General features: G+C 42.5%; 1 protein-coding gene across 2 annotated transcripts in view; it reads left to right on the forward strand.

Moving 5' to 3' along the window:
• The first annotated feature begins 1211 nt into the window (after nt 1-1211).
• C10H1orf159 (chromosome 10 C1orf159 homolog) overlaps nt 1212-23853 on the forward strand; it is a 123544-nt gene continuing 100902 nt past the window's right edge. The window contains exons 1-2 of one of the 2 annotated variants that reach the window (XM_069742750.1): nt 1212-1322; nt 2689-2794. In XM_069742750.1, the coding sequence (XP_069598851.1) occupies nt 2758-2794 (37 nt within the window). In that variant the 5' untranslated portion in view covers nt 1212-1322; nt 2689-2757. Of the gene's footprint in view, nt 1323-2688; nt 2795-23853 lie in introns of those variants that run through there. The other variant, XM_069742745.1, reaches the window with a different exon arrangement.

Consider the following 23853-nt stretch of genomic DNA (forward strand, 5'->3'; position numbering starts at 1 on the left):
GTAAAGGAACATATCCTGAACATCTAGGTAGCTCAGAGCCGAAGTTGCAATAGAAAGGCAACAGTTAGGTCCATTAAACAAGGTAATAGAGGGTTAGTTTTGGTACTTACTGTAAAAATCAAGTTCTTGGCCAGGGGGCAAGGCCCATTTCAAGTTTGGGAAAAAAATGGGTAGGGAAGTACAGGGTGCATCTGCCTGGGAAGAGGAAACCCAAGCAAATTTGCCATGTCAAGCTATTAAAGACATGGAAAGACTGGGAATGTTTGGTTACAGAGCTGACTCTGGTCACTTCTACTAAGATCTCTCCGAGCACTGGCCCAGAAAGAGGCTGTGAACGAGGTAAAGATTAGAGAAAGTCTCTTGAAACAGCAGGGATGGGAGGCTTGTAGATCAGTGCATCAGATTACGCACATATTCTCAGAACTTACACGGTCACCAAGCCCATGGCCACGGTTTTCATTTAAACCTGGAGCTAAGGTTTGGGTGTCAATTTTTGTGCTTGGAGTTCACATGTTGTAGAGCTGAATGTGCAGTGAACATATGCCTGGCTGTGTGAAGCTAACACAAACCAGAGCCAGCGACATGGGCAACGATGATAGTGTGGCACCCCAGGATTCCGGATGCCACAATGGTATTGCCTTCCTTACGGGGGAGGTGATGTCATGCCTGGAAACAAGGAGGGATCCCCTAATCAGGTAAAACTGACATGCAACACCATCCTGACTCCAGACCAGAAGGGGGAGCTCTAAACCTGGTTTCAGGGGAACTTCCCTATAAATTCTGGCCTGGGGAGGTGTTAGAAAGTGTGTGCAGGGACAGTGAGAGAAGAGGCAGAGGAGAGGAGTGTGGGGTCTGGATCTGCCACTGGGCTCGCCCCAGAAGAAAGCGCTTAGAGACCAGACACCAGAGTGCGTGGTGATGTGTGAATTGCAGACCCAGCCACTGAACCCGGAGGGCAGGAGATTGAAAGTCTCCTGTCCCATCTAACACCTGCAGGTACCACAGCAAGTCAGGAGCCTGGAACTGCCAGTGAGAAGGCAGTGCCCATGAAAGCTTCAGGTTGTCAACCATATAGGTTGAGAATACAGACACTGAGAGGACTTGTGCAAAGTACTGCAGTGTGCAGGTGCCTGGAAAGGTCAGAGAGGCCCGGCGCCTGTGCACTGCTGTACTTTGCTCTGCCCTCAACAGGGCAGACAAAGTACGCCTGCACAGGAGCCACGACAGGAAGACAAGAAGAGGACGTCATCGTATGAAGAAAGGAGATGCTGGACGCACACCGCGATGCCCATCTGACCGGACTGCATCGGGACCGCCCCTGAGTGAGTATAATCCAACTCGTTTTTCTGATCTTTCAGGTTACATCAGGGGCTTATCTACAGCATTACAGAATGCTGTAGATAAGCCCCTGATGCCAGTGGCCATAGCTTATAGGCAAATTTTGGGGTGACAGATTCCCTTTAATGGGCCTTAAATAGGTCTAGGGAGATTATATCATAGATCCACACCAGGCAATCTGCAAAACCCAAAGTAGAGCACAACAGAGGACAGCTGACCCAGAGGAAGTTAGCAGAGCCTGGGATACTCGGAACAAGTGTATAATACCATCGTTGCCCTGCAATCGCATCAAGGGATCCGATTGGGGGGTGAATTCTTGCCGATAGATTCCTTTAATATTATTTAGCAATGATTTGCTCATTTTTAATTCTGATTAGTTGGTGTTAGACTCACCAGGTGACATTGATCCTTGAAGCTCAAGGCACAAGATCTAAGGGACAGGATATCGCAGGCAGGTAGGTGAAGTGTAGGCAACCACAGGCAGACTGAAGATGTCAGGAGACTGCAGGCAGACAAGGGTAGTGCAAGAAACTGCATGCAGGTTGGAGATGTCGGGAAAATGCAGGCAGGCAGAGTGCAGGAAACCACAGGCAGGGAAAAAACATTCAGGAGACCTCAGGCAGGTAGGCGGGAGATGACAGGAAACCACAGGCAGGCAAAGTGAGTTGAACCGTAGTCAGGCGGAAGACATCCAAGAGACCGCAAGCAGGTAGATGGGAAATGTCAGGAAACCACAGGCAGGCAGAGTGTAGGGAACTGCATGCAGGTGGAAGACATCCAGTAGACCGCATGTGGAAGACACCCAGGAGACCACAGTGAGGTAGGTGGGAGACATCAGGAGACCGCAGGAAGGCGGAAGATATCCAGGAGATTGCACACAGGTAGGCGGGAGACCACAGGAAAGCAGAGTATAGGGAACTGCAGGCAGCTGGAAGACTTTCAATAGACCGCAGGCAGTATAAAGATGTCATAAGACCGAAGGAAGGTGGAGTGCATCCAGGAGACCGCAGGCAGGCAGGTGGAGTGTGTAGAGTAGACTGCAGATAGCAGCTGAGCAGGTCAAAGCGTATAGACCAAGCTGGAGTCTAGCAACACTGAAGTAAAAATACCAAGACACAGGTATATTTCTTGGTGAGCCTTAGACAGGCCCAGGGAAGATGCTCACATGGGATCATGCCAGGCCATCTGCAAAGCCCAATGTGGAGCACAACAGAGTCTAGCGGATCAAAGTGATGGAAACAAAGCACGGATTCGGTACCGGTGTGTAACATTTGGATTAGGACTTTTAAAGTGGTTATTTCCAACATTGAAAGTTATTACCAGGATCAGTGATAAAATTCTGATCAACAGGTTCCCAACACCTAGGAACTTAGGACCACCAGCGATCATAAGAATGAGGCTCTGAAATGTCCCATAAGAATGGAGCATTTGGAAATCAAGAGAAAGCCAAGCCAAGGTCTGTACTTTATCTTCTGCAGTCCAACATTGAAGCGACGGAGAAGTGTCGTGCGTGCACCCCAGTCTAACGAGGCTTGTTGCCAGCCATATTATTGGGATCAGTGGGGTCCAAGCGACTAGGCTTAGAAACTTAACACCTATCCTGTGATGTTCATGTGATCCAGGCCTGGTCTGTGGATTTTTCGACATAGATCCTGTGCCAACCAGGCAATTTCTTGAGCCAGGAGCTCGGTGATCTGTGCTTTCTATAGCTGTGTGAGGTCAGATTAAAAAAAGCAGACTCCAATAACTTTTAATACAATTTTTTATTTATATCCCAATTTGTGCGTCAGCGTCAGAGCCACCTGCATTTTCCGGTCTTTGTCTAGTTGGAGCTTCAGGCATTGTTGTGTTTGCAGTGAGATTAATCCCTTCCACACCTCCCCGTCTGGCAGAAACGGTACGATTGGAAGTCAATGCTGCAGCCATTCCGAGGTAACCTTCAGGTGTCCTTCTGAGACGTGTTTGGCCAGACCCATCCCTTGCCCGTTCTCCTTACACACCCTCCTATTTTGTTTGTCTGGCCATACGACAGGTGGCTATGAAACTCCTACATCCTAGAAAAAGAAAGACGCCAACGTAGCTGAGTAAACACTAAACTGCCTGATCCAAAAAAGGAGAAAAAAAATCCCTTACGCAAAAGGAAAGCTACGCTACCTGTCCAAAATCCAAGGAACTTCCAGGAAGGAGAATAAAAACAGGAGTGTCCTTAAAGGGAACCTAAGGTGAAGTTGGGAGTTTCCCATGGTTATTATTCATTCGGGAGTTTAAGGGATAGGTTTTACGACAAACCAGAGGGATGTCCTGGTCTACAGATGTCTACAGTCCCTAAAATATGGTCATACCCTCGTACCTAATAGATGGAGTCACTGAATTGTGTAAGATCAGAAATGGTCACCGCGAGGACTACGGAGAATCTTAGAAGATAAAACATTTGGCTTCCTGACAATTGCATCACTTTAGAGAACAAAACTTTAGTGTCCTGAGCTCCTGGACCCCAGTGCAAAATTTTTAACACGACACTCCACGTGACGTGTACGATTTACAACACCGGGGTCTTCTTCTGACCACATCCATTGTAGCCCGTGTGCTCTAGTATGGCTGTTATTTACTTACCACACTCCAACGGGACTCTGCTTAAAGTTAAAAAGGACCTTTCAATGGGTCAAAAGTGGGCAATTTTTGCCCTTATTGTAACATAGTAACATAGTAACATAGTTAGTAAGGCCGAAAAAAGACATTTGTCCATCCAGTTCAGCCTATATTCCATCATAATAAATCCCCAGATCTACGTCCTTCTACAGAACCTAATAATTGTATGATACAATATTGTTCTGCTCCAGGAAGACATCCAGGCCTCTCTTGAACCCCTCGACTGAGTTCGCCATCACCACCTCCTCAGGCAAGCAATTCCAGATTCTCACTGCCCTAACAGTAAAGAATCCTCTTCTATGTTGGTGGAAAAACCTTCTCTCCTCCAGACGCAAAGAATGCCCCCTTGTGCCCGTCACCTTCCTTGGTATAAACAGATCCTCAGCGAGATATTTGCATTGTCCCCTTATATACTTATACATGGTTATTAGATCGCCCCTCAGTCGTCTTTTTTCTAGACTAAATAATCCTAATTTCGCTAATCTATCTGGGTATTGTAGTTCTCCCATCCCCTTTATTAATTTTGTTGCCCTCCTTTGTAGTCTCTCTAGTTCCATTAGATCCTTCCTGAGCACCGGTGCCCAAAACTGGACACAGTACTCCATGTGCGGTCTAACTAGGGATTTGTACAGAGGCAGTATAATGCTCTCATCATGTGTATCCAGACCTCTTTTAATGCACCCCATGATCCTGTTTGCCTTGGCAGCTGCTGCCTGGCACTGGCTGCTCCAGGTAAGTTTATCATTAACTAGGATCCCCAAGTCCTTCTCCCTGTCAGATTTACCCAGTGGTTTCCCATTCAGTGTGTAATGGTGATATTGATTCCTTCTTCCCATGTGTATAACCTTACATTTATCATTGTTAAACCTCATCTGCCACCTTTCAGCCCAAGTTTCCAACTTATCCAGATCCATCTGTAGCAGAATACTATCTTCTCTTGTATTAACTGCTTTACATAGTTTTGTATCATCTGCAAATATCGATATTTTACTGTGTAAACCTTCTACCAGATCATTAATGAATATGTTGAAGAGAACAGGTCCCAATACTGACCCCTGCGGTACCCCACTGGTCACAGCGACCCAGTTAGAGACTATACCATTTATAACCACCCTCTGCTTTCTATCACTAAGCCAGTTACTAACCCATTTACACACATTTTCCCCCAGACCAAGCATTCTCATTTTGTGTACCAACCTCTTGTGCGGCACGGTATCAAACGCTTTGGAAAAATCGAGATATACCACGTCCAATGACTCACCGTGGTCCAGTCTATAGCTTACCTCTTCATAAAAACTGATTAGATTGGTTTGACAGGAGCGATTTCTCATAAACCCATGCTGATATGGAGTTAAACAGTTATTCTCATTGAGATAATCCAGAATAACATCCCTCAGAAACCCTTCAAATATTTTACCAACAATAGAGGTTAGACTTACTGGCCTATAATTTCCAGGTTCACTTTTGGAGCCCTTTTTGAATATTGGCACCATATTTGCTATGCGCCAATCCTGCGGAACAGACCCTGTCGCTATAGAGTCCCTAAAAATAAGAAATAATGGTTTATCTATTACATTACTTAGTTCTCTTAGTACTCGTGGGTGTATGCCATCCGGACCCGGAGATTTATCTATTTTAATCTTATTTAGCCGGTTTCGCACCTCTTCTTGGGTTAGATTGGTGACCCTTAATATAGGGTTTTCATTGTTTCTTGGGATTTCACCTAGCATTTCATTTTCCACCGTGAATACCGTGGAGAAGAAGGTGTTTAATATGTTAGCTTTTTCCTCGTCATCTACAACCATTCTTTCCTCACTATTTTTTAAGGGGCCTACATTTTCAGTTTTTATTCTTTTACTATTGATATAGTTGAAGAACAGTTTGGGATTAGTTTTACTCTCCTTAGCAATGTGCTTCTCTGTTTCCTTTTTGGCAGCTTTAATTAGTTTTTTAGATAAAGTATTTTTCTCCCTATAGTTTTTTAGAGCTTCAATGGTGCCATCCTGCTTTAGTAGTGCAAATGCTTTCTTTTTACTGTTAATTGCCTGTCTTACTTCTTTGTTTAGCCACATTGGGTTTTTCCTATTTCTAGTCCTTTTATTCCCACAAGGTATAAACCGCTTACACTGCCTATTTAGGATGTTCTTAAACATTTCCCATTTATTATCTGTATTCTTATTTCTGAGGATATTGTCCCAGTCTACCAGATTAAGGGCATCTCTAAGCTGGTCAAACTTTGCCTTCCTAAAGTTCAGTGTTTTTGTGACTCCCTGACAAGTCCCCCTAGTGAAAGACAGGTGAAACTGTACAATATTGTGGTCGCTATTTCCTAGATGCCCGACCACCTGCAGATTTGTTATTCTGTCAGGTCTATTAGATAGTATTAGGTCTAAAAGTGCTGCTCCTCTGGTTGGATTCTGCACCAATTGTGAAAGATAATTTTTCTTGGTTATTAGCAGAAACCTGTTGCCTTTATGGGTTTCACAGGTTTCTGTTTCCCAGTTAATATCCGGGTAGTTAAAGTCCCCCATAACCAGGACCTCATTATGGGTTGCAGCTTCATCTATCTGCTTTAGAAGTAGACTTTCCATGGTTTCTGTTATATTTGGGGGTTTGTAACAGACCCCAATGAGAATTTTGTTACCATTTTTCCCTCCATGAATTTCGACCCATATGGACTCGACATCCTCATTCCCTTCGCTAATATCCTCCCTTAAAGTGGACTTTAGACAAGACTTTACATAGAGACAAACCCCTCCTCCTCTCCGATTTTTACGATCCTTTCTAAACAGACTGTAACCCTGTAAGTTAACTGCCCAGTCATAGCTTTCATCTAACCATGTCTCGGTTATTCCCACTATGTCAAAGTTACCTGTTGATATTTCTGCTTCTAGTTCTTCCATCTTGTTTGTCAGGCTTCTGGCGTTTGCGAGCATGCAGTTTAGATTGTATTCCTGCTCCTCCCATGAGTATTCCATTTTTTTTTTTTTTTTTTTTAAATCCGCCATACGGTTCTAAAGACAAGAGCCTTTTTATTTAGCACTAATTTTCATAGTGTTTACTAAAGAGACGGAACTCGCAGGATCCTCAGGGGCGTGTCTTTAGGCCGGTCTGCATAATTACCTTTTCAGCCACTCCTCCTTGTAAAGACCATAAACATATGACTAAGTAAATAGAAAGCCTATATCCATGAACCATAAACTGGATTAAAAAATAGATGAAAAATTCAATACTCAGGGGAGCAGGGGGAATAAAATAAGAACAAAAACTAGACACTTTTAATCTGGCGAGAGATTGATTTAACACAGAATTCCTTTACACAAAACCTGTAGAAAAGTAGGCTCTTGCTACCCTGAAAGGGATAGTCCAGCTTCAGGCTAAAAGTCTGCAGTCACTTTTTTTGACCGCAGACTTGTAAATCCTCATATTGCGTTCACTGCAGTGCCAGTGCCAGGGGAGGTGGGTACAATACCGCAAGTATGCCATTTACATACTTTCTGACACATTCCGACTAGACATGTCCAGTCTCCCTCAATATATGTGAACTGAGCGAGGCTGTGCAAGACTAGTTGGCATGTGACCGCATGCGTGCAAATCCCATAGGAGAATCCTCAACGTTCGCGATGTGAGGATTCACAAGTCTGCAGTCACATGGGGGGGGACTGCAGACTTGTAACCTAAGAATACACAACTCCTTTAACCCCTCAACAATGTAACGGTACGATCACAACTGCATCTTTTCCTGTTAGGTTTGCTCATAAAAATGATGGAAAAGGAGGTAACAAGATCCTAGAAAGAATCGTCCTATTCATTGCCATGGAGAAATGACTCTCGGAAAAAGAATATCGAAAAGCACTCAGGAAACAGCAAAAAAATGCAAATAAAGGGTGTTTCAGGATTACAAAATGCCAGAGAGAAGGAGCGATTATCGACGCAATATCTACCTAAAAACGGGTCATTGTATTTGATGCATCAGAATATACCCTAAAACTGCTTTTAGTGGCCTACCAGTATACTATGTCCAGGAACTGTCCCAATGTTCACACTCTGTATGTGTCATTGGTGCTTTGTTTTCATTTGAATTCTGCCAGCACTATTGGTGCTGGAACTTCCTTTTTTTTTAAATTCCAAATGGTCATTGTTCAATATCTTGCTTGTTATTAATTGACAGTCCATCCCTCTGTTATACCTGTATGCTTTCTGGGATATACAAGTGCAGGAACAGAAACAAAAGACAAATGCCTCACTTCTTGTAAATCATCTAGAGACAGATTACATTTGACAACAGGCAGTAGACAGCAATTTATGAAGAATGGAGACAATGCTACAATGTATCAGCATAAGACAAAGTAAGCAGCAAGGTGCCCAGGTAGTATACCTAACGCAGGGTTACAATACTGGATACAATTATTATTATTATTATATTGATACTTGATGAAGATCCTCAGTTTTCAATGTTTTGAATGAGAAAATCATATATCTATCGCTTGGCTACAAATAAAAAAGTCTGAACACCGGGGAGGAATGAAGCATCAGGCAGATTAGACGGTTTCACATCGTTTATTCATTCACTTTTATTATAACGAGGGTGCTAGGAGTTGGTGCACCACTGCCTCTAGAGGCCAAGGGGAGAATTGCAATAGGCAAGAAATGCCCCCCCCCCCCAAAAAAAAAAGAATAAAAAAAAAAAAATGCAAAAATAAAAAATCCAGATTGCAAACAACCACTATAAATGAGAAGGAGAGTGCGGCAGACTATTGCCCCTACAGTAGTGGATACTATAATACCAGTGGCGCCGACCTTCGTACCGAAGCATTTCCATATCTATAACACATCTGGACTTCATGGTTGTAAAACATCAAATAATAGCCAGGTTTTCCCTGGCCTCTATCAACGGCAGGATGACAACTACTATTCTTTTCTTACAATATCTCTCCTGTTGATGGAGAAATGCAATAAATGGGTTAATGGTTAACCCCTTCATGACGGGCGCACAACTAAAGGTGCGCATTCATTATTCTTATACTCTTTCAGGTGCGGCCATTTCTGGGGTGATCACCTGGAAACTGTCAGACGTCTATGGCTCAGGTATATTAGTCAGCACCACAGACTGGACTGGAGCAGCGCGACGCACAGGCGGCCATCGCCCCGTCCACTCCTCTGGCCGCAGTCCGGAGTCCTCCTTTCTGGAGACCAATTATAACTAGAGATGACAGAGGGGTTTTTTTTTTTTTTCGATCTCCATTGTTTTCAATGGGGTTCGGGTTCGGGTTCAAGCTTGGGTACAGTTCTGGTACATAAACTGATCTTTGGCGTAAAGGTCGGGTACCGGAACCCAAACTTCTACGAGTCTGTTCATCCCAAGTTATAACCTATCCGCTGGATTATTTGTGCAGGCTCAAATATCCCTTTAAATACAAGGATCTAATAAGAATTCATAAGTCTTTTACTAGCGAAGAAAGCGTCATTAAAGGGATTGTGTCATCTGAAAATTTTTTCACATCGCAATCTGTATTTAAAAAAATTGATATCTTGCAGTTTTCACTCCACAAGGCCTATTACTAGAGTCACACGTCCTCTTCTGTACAGGAGACCTTTTCAGCAGTCTCATTATCATCATGCACAGGATTACAATGACTGATAACACCTCTATATACAGCAGATAACACAGGATCCACCATTCACAATAGGTGATGTCACAGCTCACCTCCTCCTCCTGTACAATGACTGATAACACCTCTATATACAGCAGAGAATACAGGATCCACCATTCACAATAAGTGACGTCACAGCTCACCTCCTCCTCCTGTACAATGACTGATAACACCTCTATATACAGCAGAGAATACAGGATCCAAAATTCACAATAGATGTCACAGCTCACCTCCTCCTCCTGTACAATGACTGATAACACCTCTATATACAGCAGATAACAAAGGATCCACCATTCACAATAGGTGTTGTCACAGCTCACCTCCTCCTCCTGTACAATGACTGATAACACCTCTATATACAGTAGATAACACAGGATCCATCATTCACAATAGGTGATGTCACAGCTCACCTCCTCCTCCTGTAAAATGACGGATAACACCTCTATATACAGCAGATAACACAGGATCCATCATTTACAATAGGTGATGTCACAGCTCACCTCCTCCTGTACAATGACTGATAACACCTCTATATACAGCAGATAACACAGGATCCACCATTTACAAAAGATGTCACAGCTCACCTCCTCCTCCTGTACAATGACTGATAACACCTCTATATACAGCAGATAACACAGGATCCATCATTCACAATAGGGGATGTCACAGCTCACCTCCTCCTCCTGTACAATGACTGATAACACCTCTATATACAGTAGAAAACACAGGATCCACCATTCACAATAGGTGATGTCAAAGCTCACCTCCTCCTCCTGTATAATGACTGATATCACCTCTATATAAAGTAGATAACACAGGATCCACCATTCACAATAGGAGATGTCACAGCTCACCTCCTCCTGTACAATGACTGATAACACCTCTATATACAGTAGATAACACAGGGTCCACCATTCACAATAGGTGATGTCACAGCTCACCTCCTCCTCCTGTACAATGACTGATAACACCTCTATGTACAGTAGTGAACACAGGATCCAACATTCACAATTGGTGATGTCACAGCTCACCTCCTCCTCTTGTACAATGACTGATAACACCTCTATATACAGTAGATAACACAGGATCCACCATTCACAATAGGAGATGTCACAGCTCACCTCCTCCTCCTGTACAATGACTGATAACACCTCTATATACAGTAGTTAACACAGGATTCAACATTCACAATAGGTGATGTCACAGCTCACCTCCTCCTCCTGTACAATGACTGATAACACCTCTATATACAGTAGATAACACAGGATCCACCATTCACAATAGGAGATGTCACAGCTCACCTCCTCCTCCTGTACAATGACTGATAACACCTCTATATACAGCAGATAACACAGGATCCACCATTCACAATAGGTGATGTCACAGCTCACCTCCTCCTCCTGTACAATGACTGATAACACCTCTATGTACAGCAGATAACACAGGATCCACCATTCACAATAGGTGATGTCACAGCTCACCCCCTCCTTCTGTACAATGAATGATAACACCTCTATATACAGTAGATAACACAGGATCCACCATTCACAATAGGAGATGTCATAGCTCACCTCCTCCTCCTGTACAATGACTGATAACAACTCTATACACAGTAGTTAACACAGGATCCAACATTCACAATAGGTGAAGTCACAGCTCACCTCCTCCTCCTGTACAATGACTGATAACACCTCTATATACAGTAGATAACACAGGATCCACCATTCACAATAGGAGATGTCACAGCTCACCTCCTCCTCCTGTACAATAACTGATAACACCTCTATATACAGCAGATAACACAGGATCCACCATTCACAATAGGTGATGTCACAGCTCACCTCCTCCAGTACAATAACTGATAACACCTCTATATACAGCAGATAACACAGGATCCATCATTCACAATAGCTGATATCACAGCTCACCTCCTCCTCCTGTACAATGACTGATAACACCTCTATGTACAGCAGATAACACAGGATCCACCATTCACAATAGGTGATGTCACAGCTCACCTCCTCCTCCTGTAAAATGACTGATAACACATCTATATACAGCAGATAACACAGGATCCTTCATTCACAATAGGGGATGTCACAGCTCACCTCCTCCTCCTGTACAATGACTGATAAGTTAACACCTCTATATACAGTAGATAACACAGGATACACCATTCACAATAGGTGATGTCAAAGCTCACCTCCTCCTCCTGTATAATGACTGATATCACCTCTATATACAGTAGATAAAACAGGATCCACCATTCACAATAGGAGATGTCACAGCTCACCTCCTCCTGTACAATGACTGATAACACCTCTATATACAGTAGATAACACAGGGTCCACCATTCACAATAGGTGATGTCACAGCTCACCTCCTCCTCCTGTACAATGACTCATAACACCTTTATATACAGTAGTTAACACAGGATTCAACATTCACAATAGGTGATGTCACAGCTCACCTCCTCCTCCTGTACAATGACTGATAACACCTCTATATACAGTAGATAACACAGGATCCACCATTCACAATAGGAGATGTCACAGCTCACCTCCTCCTCCTGTACAATGACTGATAACACCTCTATATACAGCAGATAACACAGGATCCACCATTCACAATAGGTGATGTCACAGCTCACCTCCTCCTCCTGTACAATGACTGATAACACCTCTATATACAGCAGATAACACAGGATCCACCATTCACAATAGGTGATGTCACAGCTCACCTCCTCCTCCTGTACAATGACTGATAACAACTCTATATACAGTAGTTAACACAGGATCCAACATTCACAATAGGTGAAGTCACAGCTCAACTCCTCCTCCTGTACAATGACTGATAACACCTCTATATACAGTAGATAACACAGGATCCACCATTCACAATAGGAGATGTCACAGCTCACCTCCTCCTCCTGTACAATAACTGATAACACCTCTATATACAGCAGATAACACAGGATCCACCATTCACAATAGGTGATGTCACAGCTCACCTCCTCCTCCAGTACAATAACTGATAACACCTCTATATACAGCAGATAACACAGGATCCATCATTCACAATAGCTGATATCACAGCTCACCTCCTCCTCCTGTACAATGACTGATAACACCTCTATGTACAGCAGATAACACAGGATCCACCATTCACAATAGGTGATGTCACAGCTCACCTCCTCCTCCTGTAAAATGACTGATAACACATCTATATACAGCAGATAACACAGGATCCTTCATTCACAATAGGGGATGTCACAGCTCACCTCCTCCTCCTGTACAATGACTGATAAGTTAACACCTCTATATACAGTAGATAACACAGGATACACCATTCACAATAGGTGATGTCAAAGCTCACCTCCTCCTCCTGTATAATGACTGATATCACCTCTATATACAGTAGATAAAACAGGATCCACCATTCACAATAGGAGATGTCACAGCTCACCTCCTCCTGTACAATGACTGATAACACCTGTATATACAGTAGATAACACAGGGTCCACCATTCACAATAGGTGATGTCACAGCTCACCTCCTCCTCCTGTACAATGACTCATAACACCTTTATATACAGTAGATAACACAGGATCCACCATTCACAATAGGAGATGTCACAGCTCACCTCCTCCTCCTGTACAATGACTGATAACACCTCTATATACAGTAGTTAACACAGGATTCAACATTCACAATAGGTGATGTCACAGCTCACCTCCTCCTGTACAATGACTGATAACACCTCTATATACAGTAGATAACACAGGATCCACCATTCACAATAGGAGATGTCACAGCTCACCTCCTGCTCCTGTACAATGACTGATAACACCTCTATATACAGCAGATAGCACAGGATCCATCATTCACAATAGGTGATGTCACAGCTCACCTCCTCCTCCTGTACAATGACTGATAACACCTCTATGTACAGCAGATAACACAGGATCCACCATTCACAATAGGTGATGTCACAGCTCACCTCCTCCTTCTGTACAATGGCTGATAACACCTCTATATACAGTAGATAACACAGGATCCACCATTCACAATAGGAGATGTCATAGCTCACCTCCTCCTCTTGTACAATGACTGATAACACCTCTATATACAGTAGTTAACACAGGATCCAACATTCACAATAGGTGATGTCACAGCTCACCTCCTCCTCCTGTACAATGACTGATAACACCTCTATATACAGTAGATAACACAGGATCCACCATTCACAATAGGTGATGTCACAGCAAACCTCCTCCTCCAGTACAATAACTGATAACACCTCTATATACAGCAGATAACATAGGATCCATCTTTCACAATAGGTGATGTCACAGCTCATCTCCTCCTCCTGTACAATGACTGATAACACCTCTATGTACAGCAGATAACACAGGATCCACCATTCACAATAGGTGATGTCACAGCTCACCTGCTCCTCCTGTACGATGACTGATAACACCTCTGTATACAGTAGATAACACAGGATCCACCATTCACAATAGGTGATATCACAGCTCACCTCCTCCTCTGTACAATGACTGATAACACCTCTATATACAGTAGATAACACAGGATCCACTATTCACAATAGGTAATGTCACAGCTCACCTCCTCCTCATGTACAATGGCTGATAACACCTCTATATACAGTAGAGAATACAGGATCCACCATTCACAATAAGTGATGTCACAGCTCACCTCCTCCTCCTGTACAATGACTGATAACACCTCTATATACAGTAGATAACACAGGATCCACCATTCACAATAGGAGATGTCACAGCTCACCTCCTCCTCCTGTACAATGACTGATAACACCTCTATATACAGCAAATAACACAGGATCCACCATTCACAATAAGTGATGTCACAGCTCACCTCCTCCTCCTGTACAATAACTGATAACAGCTCAATATACAGCAGATAACACAGGATCCATCATTCACAATAGGTGATGTCACAGCTCACCTCCTCCTTCTGTACAATGACTGATAACACCTCTATATACAGTAGATAACACAGGATCCACCATTCACAATAGGAGATGTCATAGCTCACCTCCTCCTCCTGTACAATGACTGATAACACCTCTATATACAGTAGTTAACACAGGATCCACCATTCACAATAGGTGATGTCACAGCTCACCTCCTCCTCCAGTACAATAACTGATAACACCTCTATATACAGCAGATAACACAGGATCCATCATTCACAATAGGTGATGTCACAGCTCACCTCCTCCTCCTGTACAATGACTGATAACACCTCTATGTACAGCAGATAACACAGGATCCACCATTCACAATAGGTGATGTCACAGCTCACCTGCTCCTCCTGTACAATGACTGATATCACCTCTGTATACAGTAGATAACACAGGATCCACCATTCACAATAGGTGATATCACAGCTCACCTCCTCCTCTGTACAATGACTGATAACACCTCTATATACAGTAGATAACACAGGATCCACTATTCACAATAGGTAATGTCACAGCTCACCTCCTCCTCATGTACAATGGCTGATAACACCTCTACATACAGTAGATAACACAGGATCCACCATTCACAATAGGAGATGTCACAGCTCACCTCCTCCTCCTGTACAATGACTGATAACACCTCTATATACAGCAAATAACACAGTATCCACCATTCACAATAGGTGAAGTCACAGCTCTCCTCCTCCTCCTGTACAATAACTGATAACACCTCTATATACAGCAGATAACACAGGATACATCATTCACAATAGGTGATGTCACAGCTCACCTCCTCCTTCTGTACAATGACTGATAACACCTCTATATACAGCAGATAACACAGGATCCATCATTCACAATAGGAGATGTCACAGCTCACCTCCTGCTCCTGTACAATGACTGATAACACCTCTATATACAGCAGATAGCACAGGATCCATCATTCACAATAGGTGATGTCACAGCTCACCTCCTCCTCCTGTACAATGACTGATAACACCTCTATGTACAGCAGATAACACAGGATCCACCATTCACAATAGGTGATGTCATAGCTCACCTCCTCCTTCTGTACAATGGCTGATAACACCTCTATATACAGTAGATAACACAGGATCCACCATTCACAATAGGAGATGTCATAGCTCACCTCCTCCTCCTGTACAATGACTGATAACACCTCTATATACAGTAGTTAACACAGGATCCACCATTCACAATAGGTGATGTCACAGCTCACCTCCTCCTCCAGTACAATAACTGATAACACCTCTATATACAGCAGATAACACAGGATCCAGCATTCACAATAGGTGATGTCACAGCTCACCTCCTCCTCATGTACAATGGCTGATAACACCTCTACATACAGTAGATAACACAGGATCCACCATTCACAATAGGAGATGTCACAGCTCACCTCCTCCTCCTGTACAATGACTGATAACACCTCTATATACAGCAAATAACACAGTATCCACCATTCACAATAGGTGAAGTCACAGCTCACCTCCTCCTCCTGTACAATAACTGATAACACCTCTATATACAGCAGATAACACAGGATACATCATTCACAATAGGTAATGTCACAGCTCACCTCATCCTCATGTACAATGGCTGATAACACCTCTACATACAGTAGATAACACAGGATCCACCATTCACAATAGGAGATGTCACAGCTCACCTCCTCCTCCTGTACAATGACTGATAACACCTCTATATACAGCAAATAACACAGTATCCACCATTCACAATAGGTGATGTCACAGCTCACCTCCTCCTCCTGTACAATAACTGATAACAGCTCAATATACAGCAGATAACACAGGATCCATCATTCACAATAGGTGATGTCACAGCTCACCTCCTCCTTCTGTACAATGACTGATAACACCTCTATATACAGTAGATAACACAGGATCCACCATTCACAATAGGAGATGTCATAGCTCACCTCCTCCTCCTGTACAATGACTGATAACACCTCTATATACAGTAGTTAACACAGGATCCACCATTCACAATAGGTGATGTCACAGCTCACCTCCTCCTCCAGTACAATAACTGATAACACCTCTATATACAGCAGATAACACAGGATCCATCATTCACAATAGGTGATGTCACAGCTCACCTCCTCCTCCTGTACAATGACTGATAACACCTCTATGTACAGCAGATAACACAGGATCCACCATTCACAATAGGTGATGTCACAGCTCACCTGCTCCTCCTGTACAATGACTGATATCACCTCTGTATACAGTAGATAACACAGGATCCACCATTCACAATAGGTGATATCACAGCTCACCTCCTCCTCTGTACAATGACTGATAACACCTCTATATACAGTAGATAACACAGGATCCACTATTCACAATAGGTAATGTCACAGCTCACCTCCTCCTCATGTACAATGGCTGATAACACCTCTACATACAGTAGATAACACAGGATCCACCATTCACAATAGGAGATGTCACAGCTCACCTCCTCCTCCTGTACAATGACTGATAACACCTCTATATACAGCAAATAACACAGTATCCACCATTCACAATAGGTGAAGTCACAGCTCTCCTCCTCCTCCTGTACAATAACTGATAACACCTCTATATACAGCAGATAACACAGGATACATCATTCACAATAGGTGATGTCACAGCTCACCTCCTCCTTCTGTACAATGACTGATAACACCTCTATATACAGCAGATAACACAGGATCCATCATTCACAATAGGAGATGTCACAGCTCACCTCCTGCTCCTGTACAATGACTGATAACACCTCTATATACAGCAGATAGCACAGGATCCATCATTCACAATAGGTGATGTCACAGCTCACCTCCTCCTCCTGTACAATGACTGATAACACCTCTATGTACAGCAGATAACACAGGATCCACCATTCACAATAGGTGATGTCATAGCTCACCTCCTCCTTCTGTACAATGGCTGATAACACCTCTATATACAGTAGATAACACAGGATCCACCATTCACAATAGGAGATGTCATAGCTCACCTCCTCCTCCTGTACAATGACTGATAACACCTCTATATACAGTAGTTAACACAGGATCCACCATTCACAATAGGTGATGTCACAGCTCACCTCCTCCTCCAGTACAATAACTGATAACACCTCTATATACAGCAGATAACACAGGATCCAGCATTCACAATAGGTGATGTCACAGCTCACCTCCTCCTCATGTACAATGGCTGATAACACCTCTACATACAGTAGATAACACAGGATCCACCATTCACAATAGGAGATGTCACAGCTCACCTCCTCCTCCTGTACAATGACTGATAACACCTCTATATACAGCAAATAACACAGTATCCACCATTCACAATAGGTGAAGTCACAGCTCACCTCCTCCTCCTGTACAATAACTGATAACACCTCTATATACAGCAGATAACACAGGATACATCATTCACAATAGGTAATGTCACAGCTCACCTCCTCCTCATGTACAATGGCTGATAACACCTCTACATACAGTAGATAACACAGGATCCACCATTCACAATAGGAGATGTCACAGCTCACCTCCTCCTCCTGTACAATGACTGATAACACCTCTATATACAGCAAATAACACAGTATCCACCATTCACAATAGGTGAAGTCACAGCTCACCTCCTCCTCCTGTACAATAACTGATAACACCTCTATATACAGCAGATAACACAGGATACATCATTCACAATAGGTGATGTCACAGCTCACCTCCTCCTTCTGTACAATGACTGATAACACCTCTATATACAGCAGATAACACAGGATCCATCATTCACAATAGGTGATGTCACAGCTCACCTCCTCCTCCTGTACAATGACTGATAACACCTCTATATACAGTAGATAACACAGGATCCACCATTCACAAAAGGTGATGTCACAACTCACCTCCTCCTCCTGTACAATGACTGATAACACCTCTATATACAGCAGATAACACAGAATCCATCATTCACAATAGGTGATGTCACAGCTCACCTCCTCCTCCTGTACAATGACTGATAACACCTCTATATACAGCAGATAACACAGGATCCATCATTCACAATAGGGGATGTCACAGCTCACCTCCTCCCCCTGTACAATGACTGATAACACCTCTATATACAGTAGATAACACAGGATCCACCATTTACAATAGGTGATGTCAAAGCTCACCTCCTACTCCTGTATAATGACTGATATCACCTCTATATACAGTAGATAACACAGGATACACCATTCACAATAGGAGATGTCACAGCTCACCTCCTCCTGTACAATGACTGATAACACCTCTATATACAGTAGATAACACAGGATCCACCATTTACAATAGGTGATGTCAAAGCTCACCTCCTACTCCTGTATAATGACTGACATCACCTCTATATACAGTAGATAACACAGGATACACCATTCACAATAGGAGATGTCACAGCTCACCTCCTCCTCCTGTACAATGACTGATAACACCTCTATATACAGCAAATAACACAGTATCCACCATTCACAATAGGTGAAGTCACAGCTCACCTCCTCCTCCTGTACAATAACTGATAACACCTCTATATACAGCAGATAACACAGGATACATCATTCACAATAGGTGATGTCACAGCTCACCTCCTCCTTCTGTACAATGACTGATAACACCTCTATATACAGCAGATAACACAGGATCCATCATTCACAATAGGTGATGTCACAGCTCACCTCCTCCTCCTGTACAATGACTGATAACACCTCTATATACAGTAGATAACACAGGATCCACCATTCACAAAAGGTGATGTCACAACTCACCTCCTCCTCCTGTACAATGACTGATAACACCTCCATATACAGTAGATAACACAGGATCCACCATTTACAATAGGTGATGTCAAAGCTCACCTCCTACTCCTGTATAATGACTGATATCACCTCTATATACAGTAGATAACACAGGATACACCATTCACAATAGGGGATGTCACAGCTCACCTCCTCCCCCTGTACAATGACTGATAACACCTCCATATACAGTAGATAACACAGGATCCACCATTTACAATAGGTGATGTCAAAGCTCACCTCCTACTCCTGTATAATGACTGATATCACCTCTATATACAGTAGATAACACAGGATACACCATTCACAATAGGAGATGTCACAGCTCACCTCCTCCTGTACAATGACTGATAACACCTCTATATACAGTAGTTAACACAGGATCCAACATTCACAATAGTTGATGTCACAGCTCACCTCCTCCTCCTGTACGATGACTGATAACACCTCTATATACAGTAGATAACACAGGATCCACCATTCACAATAGGAGATGTCACAGCTCACCTCCTCCTCCTGTACAATGACTGATAACACCTCTATATACAGTAGATTACACAGGATCCACCATTCACAATAGATGATGTCACAGCTCACCTCCTCCTCCTGTACAATGACTGACAATACCTCTATATACAGTAGATAACACAGGATCCACCATTCACAATAGATGTCACAGCTCTCCTCCTCCTCCTGTACAATGACTGATAACACCTCTACATACAGTAGAGAATACAGGATCCACCATTCACAATAGGTGATGTCACAGCTCACCTCCTCCTCCTGTACAATGAGTAATAACACCTCTATATACAGTAGATTACACAGGATCCACCATTCACAATAGGTGATGTCACAGATCACCTCCTGCTCCTGTACAATGATTGATAGCACCTCTATATACAGTAGATAACACAGGATCCACCATTCACAATAGGTGATATCACAGCTCACCTCCTCCTCTGTACAATGACTGATAACACCTCTATATACAGTAGATAGCACAGGATCCACCATTCACAATAGGTAATGTCACTGCTTACCTCCTCCTCCTGTACAATGACTGATAACACCTCTATATACAGTAGAGAATACAGGATCCACCATTCACAATAGGAGATGTCACATCTCACCTCCTCCTCCTGTACAATGACTGATAATACCTCTATATACAGTAGATAACACAGGATCCACCATTCATAATAGGTGATGTCACAGCTCACCTCCTCCTGTACAATGACTGGTAACACTTCTATATACAATAGATAACACAGGGTCCACCATTCAAAATAGGTGATGTCACAGCTCACCTCCTCCTCCTGTACAATAACAGATAACACCTCTATATACAGTAGATAACACAGGATCCACCATTCACAATAGGTGATGTCACAGCTCACATCCTCCTCCTGTACAATGACTGGTAACACCTGTATATACTGTAGATAACACAGGATCCACCCTTCACAATAGGTGATGTCACAGCTCACCTCCTCCTCCTGTACAATGACTGATAACACCTCTATATACAGTAGATAACACAGGATCCAGCATTCACAATAGGTGATATCACAGCTCACCTCCTCCTCTGTACAATGACTGATAACACCTCTATATACAGTAGATAACACAGGATCCACTATTCACAATAGGTAATGTCACAGCTCACCTCCTCCTCATGTACAATGGCTGATAACACCTTTATATACTGTAGAGAATACAGGATCCACCATTCACAATAAGTGATGTCACAGCTCACCTCCTCCTCCTGTACAATGACTGATAACACCTCTATATGCAGTAGATAACACAGGATCCACCATTCACAATAGGAGATGTCACATCTCACCTCCTCCTTCTGTACAATGACTGGTAACACCTCTATATACAGTAGATAACACAGGGTCCACCATTCACAATAGGTGATGTCACAGCTCACCTCCTCCTCCTGTACAATGACAGATAACACCTCTATATACAGTAGATAACACAGGATCCACCATTCACAATAGGTGATATCACAGCTCACCTCCTCCTCCTGTACTATGACTGATAACACCTGTATATACTGTAGATAACACAGGATCCACCAGTCACAATAGGTGATGTCACAGCGACCTCCTCCTCCTGTACAGTGAGTGATAACACCTCTATATACAATAGATAACACAGGATCCACCATTCACAATAGGTGATGTCACAGCTCACTTCCTCCTCCTCCTGTACAATGACTGATAACACCTCTATATACAGTAGATAACACGGGATCCACCATTCACAATAGGTGATATCACAGCTCACCTCCTCCTCCTGTACAATGACTGATAACACCTCTATATACAGTAGATAACACAGGACCCACCATTCACAATAGGTGATGTCACAGCTCACCTCCTCACTTCCCTTCAAATTGACCCATTGGCTAGATTGTATACAAGTAAAGAAAATGAATGTGATCCAATCTATTGCTGCTGATCCCCTTGTGACTAAAAGTAAGTCGACATATTATCTATTCAGTGGGTATGTGAGAAATGTCTACAGTCGGGAAATCCTTTTATCACCTTACAGACATAGGAAGTAATATTATGTCCTATGTGAAGTGTGTGTGTGTGTGGAGAGGGCTTGGCTGTGTTATACAGCCAGCACCCCTGCTAACAGAATTAACTAGAGCTTGCTCTGATTGCTTCTCAAACCCCTAAATGCTGAATAGTTATCTAGCTACATGCACTCCACTGTACTGTGGCACAATGTGTTTGACTCAACATGTGACACAATGCAAAACAAAACGCCAAATTTATGGATCTCTTTTTTGGCACAAAGCAATCCAACTAATAGGTAGCCTAAAATTAAATATTGAACAGCATGAAGCACCGTGATTAACTTTGTGCATTATGATACTGCACAAAGATTGCGCTGTCTAAAAATTATGCAGTCTAAAAATTATGCAGTCTAAAAATTATGCTGTCTAAAAATTATGCTGTCTAAAAATTATGCTGTCTAAATATTTGTGTTGTCTAAAAATTAGGCAGTTTTGATAATTATGCCCTATTGTTCTTACTCCAAAACTGTAACAACAGCTCGCCACACAAAAGACAAGCCCCACACAGCTCTGTCGATGAAGAAGTAAAACTTTTATGTGTGTCAAAAAATGGCGGCCTAAACCATACTTTTTTTTTTTTTTTTTCACAAATTTCGGTATTAATTGAGGGCTTAAATAAAACAAAGACATGTCAACTTTCAAAGCAAAAATCATTTAAAAAACGCTTAACATATGTACGGCAAGTTGTGACTTTGTAGGTTGTTTATGTATCTTTAGCATTTTTTAAGCACTTATTCAGAAGGATTCATAAGACATAACCGCGGATGCCATAGGTGGAATCAAGCATATTGCGCTTGATTCCACCCGACCATCAACAAATCAAAGGTGTCACCGCTAAATTAATTGGGACATGGTGGTTGGGAAAATGTACAGGTTTCGCACCGGAGCTCAGGAGCTTCACGTTCTATCTCTGGGAATAACCATAGCAGGAGAAGTTGGTTGCATTCGGTTCCAATAACATTTGTATACAGTGTTCAGTACCACCATTGGCATGCAAAAAAAACCAAACCGACAAAGCTAAATTACATAAAGGTCACCGTGCTCCGCGAAATGCAAATATTACATCCTCACGGCATCGCATTACTGTGTAAATCAGAATCCGCCCAACGCAAGCACGGCAGATATCTACAGGAGCTTAACTCCCCCTAGACCCCAGATTTGCATGTTTCTATTTGAAAAAAAAGTATTGAACTCATATCCATAAGGGAATTTTTACATTTTTACAGTGAAAAATGAAAAAAAAAAAACTGCAGCAGAACACTATATAAATGAATATAAATGAATCTGCTCAATAAAAACACAAAACAAAATAAAAAAAGGTCTCATGTAAATGTACTCTAAGTCATCCAAAACACAAAAAACAAAGAAAAAAAAAAGTATCATATAAATATAATATAAATATACCGTCCGTAACACAACAAAGACTAAAAAATCTGCAAGTAAAGTCTCCTGCAAATATACGATAGCACAAATAACTGGGCCGATGAAAAGGCATGCTAAAATCGTTATAATTCAACAAAAACAACAAAAAATTAGGGGCAACTATACCCTAACATAAGAAAAAAAGACAAAAACTCGTCAAAAAACTTTGCATGGTTATGAGCATACCATGACTTTTAGGTTATGCCCATGTTGACCTTTATGTGAGTTTTTGATGTGGTAGACTTTTTTGCACCATTTCTGCCCCCCATTAGGTAAAATGGGTTACTTGCATTTTTTTCGAAAAGCTGCAACATCAAA

This window comes from Ranitomeya imitator, chromosome 10 (genome assembly GCF_032444005.1).
Source record: "Ranitomeya imitator isolate aRanImi1 chromosome 10, aRanImi1.pri, whole genome shotgun sequence".
Lineage (NCBI taxonomy): Eukaryota > Metazoa > Chordata > Amphibia > Anura > Dendrobatidae > Ranitomeya > Ranitomeya imitator.